Here is a 2,957-nt window from a genome sequence, read left to right as displayed (position 1 = left end):
GATGGTTATGAGGGAGGGGAGGGGTGGGGATGGAAAAATACTAAATGGTCAATAAATAAGTGATAACGTTGGTGAAGGGTAAGAAAGTACACAATACCGGGGAAGCCAGCACAACTTGTACAAGGAAAAATCATGGAAGCTCCATAGACACACTGAAACTCCCTGAAGGACCAAATTACTGGGCTGAGGGCTGAGGGGACCATGGTCTCGGGGAACAGCTAAAGCTCAATTGGCATGACATAGTTTGCGAAGAAAATGTTATATGTTCTACGTTGGTGAGTAGCGTCTAAGGTCTTAAAAGCCTGTGAGCAACTATCTAAGATACTCCACTGGTCTCACCCCTTCAGGAGCAAGGGAGAATGAAGAAAACTAAAGATGTAAGAGAAAGATCAGTCCAAAGGACTAATGCACCACAACTACCACGGCCTCCACCAGACTGAGTCCAGTACAACTAGATGGTGCCCGGCTACCACCACTGACTGCTCTGACAGGGCTCACAATAGAGGGTCCTAGACAGAGCTGGAGAAAAACACAGAACAAAATTCTAACTCACAAAAAAAGACCAGATTTACTGGCCTGACAGGGACTGGAGAAACCCCGAGAGTATGGTCCCCAGATACCCTTTTAGTTCAGTAATGAAGTCACTCCTGAGGTTCACCCTTCATCCAAAGATCAGGCAGGCCCATAAAACAAAACGAGACTAAATGAGCACACAGCCTAGGGGCAAGGACAAGAAGGCAGGAGGGGACAGGAAAGCTGGTAATGGGGAACCCAAGGTGGAGAAGGGGAGAGTGTTGACATGTTGTGGGGTTGGCAACCAGTGTCACAAACCTGTATGTATATTGTTTAATGAGGGACTAGTTTTCTCTGTAAACCTTCATCTAAAGTAAAATTAAAAAATTAAAAATACAATTGGAAAATTAAAAATTAAAAAAAAAAAAGCCTTGCAACTGTATCAATAAGCAACATCATGATAAACGGAGAAAATACTGAAGTTGTGAAGGGCTTCATTTTACTTGGATCCATAATCAACGCCCATGGACGCAGCAGTCGAGAAATCAAATGATGCATTATATTGGGTAAATCTGCTGCTAAAGATTTCTTTAAAGTGTTAAAAACAAAGATGTCACTTTAAGAAAAAAGGTACATCTGATGGAAGCCTTTATTGCATCATATGCATGTAAAAGCTGAACAATGAGTAACGATGACCTTATTGATGCCTTTGAATTACTGTTTTGGCGAAGATTGTTAAATATATCACGGACTGTCAGAAGAACGAACAAATCTGTTCTGGAAGAAGTACAGCCAGAATTCTCATTAGAAGTGAAGATGAGAGGAGACTTCGTCTCACATACTTTTGACATGTTATCAGGAGGGACCATTCCCTGGAGAAGGACATCATGCTCGATAGAGTAGAGGGTCGGTAAAAAAGAGGAAGACTCTCAAGGAAATGGATTGACACAGTGTCTGCAACAATGGGCTTAAGCATATCAGTGATTGTGAGGATGACTCCGGAGTGGGCAGTGTTTTGTTCTGCTGTACATACGGTTGCCATGAGTCAAACCGACTTGATGGCACCTAACAACAACAGCAACATTCTTAGAACAGTGGGCTTAGAACGTGGTGTATGTCCTTCTCATAGCAGAGACCATTAGTTGTCTGAGGGGCAGAAATGTACTTCCTGGTGCCTGGGCACAGAATTCATATGTTGTTACTTTCTCACCCACATTCTTTCTCAAAACAAGTCACATGGCCAAGCCTATCATTGATGGCTGCAAAGTGTACTTTTTCTATAGTAGACAGAGAGAGGAAAGACAGATTTGCAGAAAAATTATCTAATCTACCATAATAGATATAGGAATATTTTTCTCATTATATTTCATAATCAAAAAAAAAAAAAAACCCAAATCTATTGCCGTCGAGTGGATTCTGACACTCATAATGACCCTATAGGACAGAGAAGAAGTGCCCCGCACAGTTTCTAAGGCTGTAATCTTTATGGAAGCAGGCTGCCTCATCTTTCTCCCTTGGGGTGGCTGGTAGGTTCTAACTGCCAACCTTTTGGTTAGCAGCTGAGTGCTTAACTGCTGCGTCACCAGGGGTTTATTTTAGTAGGAAAACATCGGAAATAGAAAGCTTTTCGGTACTTTATTAATTTTTCTTTCTAGGTTTTTTCTTTCACTATTCCAAAAACTACTGCAAGGTAGTCTTGCATAGTGGCGAAGAACAGCAGATGGCTGCTTTTGTTAGTGTCCATTGTCAATGTACGGCTGAGGAGCAAGCAGTATAGCAGAAAGTGTAAGGACATGAGCAATGTCCAGTGGAGCTAGACCACTTGCGTATAAATCCTAATTCTACCCTATTAGTTATGTGATCTAGTTACGTAGCTGTTTTGGCTCAGTCTCCTCCCCTGAAAAATATAATAGAAACAGTGTGTTATTCACAGGGTTATTTGAAAAGCACTTTACAATAGTTACTGGCACATAAGTACTCAGTTATTTTTATTTGGAAGCTTTATGCTTCAGTTCTATCACCTGTAACACAATGACCATAATTATAGCTACCTAACAGAACTGCTCTGAGGAAAAAATAACGTAATATGTAAAGATTCTTAAAAGAAAGCCTTACCATATTAAATTCTTGCTATGTGTGTCTTGTCATATTTCGTGTCTCCAAATAGTCAACCAAATCCAATTCCCAAGAGAACATAAACTCTAAAACTTTGTCTTCTATCTTTCATTCATCAAATCTTTATGGCTTCAATAAATTAATTTTAGCCAGGTATTAAAAAATTAATCAGATTTAACTAATTTGGTCATATACATCAAGGATATATACATTTTAAGGAAAGTTTATGATAAATTTAATACATATTACATATGGATCAGGAGCCCTGGTGGCGCAGTGGTTAAGAGCTAGGCTGCTAACCAAAAGGTTGTCAGTTCAGATCCGTCAGC

The 2,957-nt window shown here is 40.1% G+C and overlaps 1 protein-coding gene across 1 annotated transcript in view; it reads left to right on the top strand.

The window, feature by feature from the left end:
* The first annotated feature begins 262 nt into the window (after positions 1–262).
* LOC101351890 (NKG2-D type II integral membrane protein-like) overlaps positions 263–2,957 on the top strand; it is a 39,184-nt gene continuing 36,489 nt past the window's right edge. Inside the window, exon 1 of the mRNA XM_023740643.1 lies at positions 263–275. Within this exon, the coding sequence (XP_023596411.1) occupies positions 263–275 (13 nt within the window). The remainder of the gene's footprint in view (positions 276–2,957) is intronic.

The sequence above is a fragment of the Trichechus manatus genome, unplaced genomic scaffold (assembly GCF_000243295.1).
Source record: "Trichechus manatus latirostris isolate Lorelei unplaced genomic scaffold, TriManLat1.0 scaffold00160, whole genome shotgun sequence".
NCBI lineage: Eukaryota > Metazoa > Chordata > Mammalia > Sirenia > Trichechidae > Trichechus > Trichechus manatus.
The sequence above is the reverse complement of the archived record's forward strand: the minus strand, read 5'-3'. Positions and strand labels throughout refer to the sequence as shown.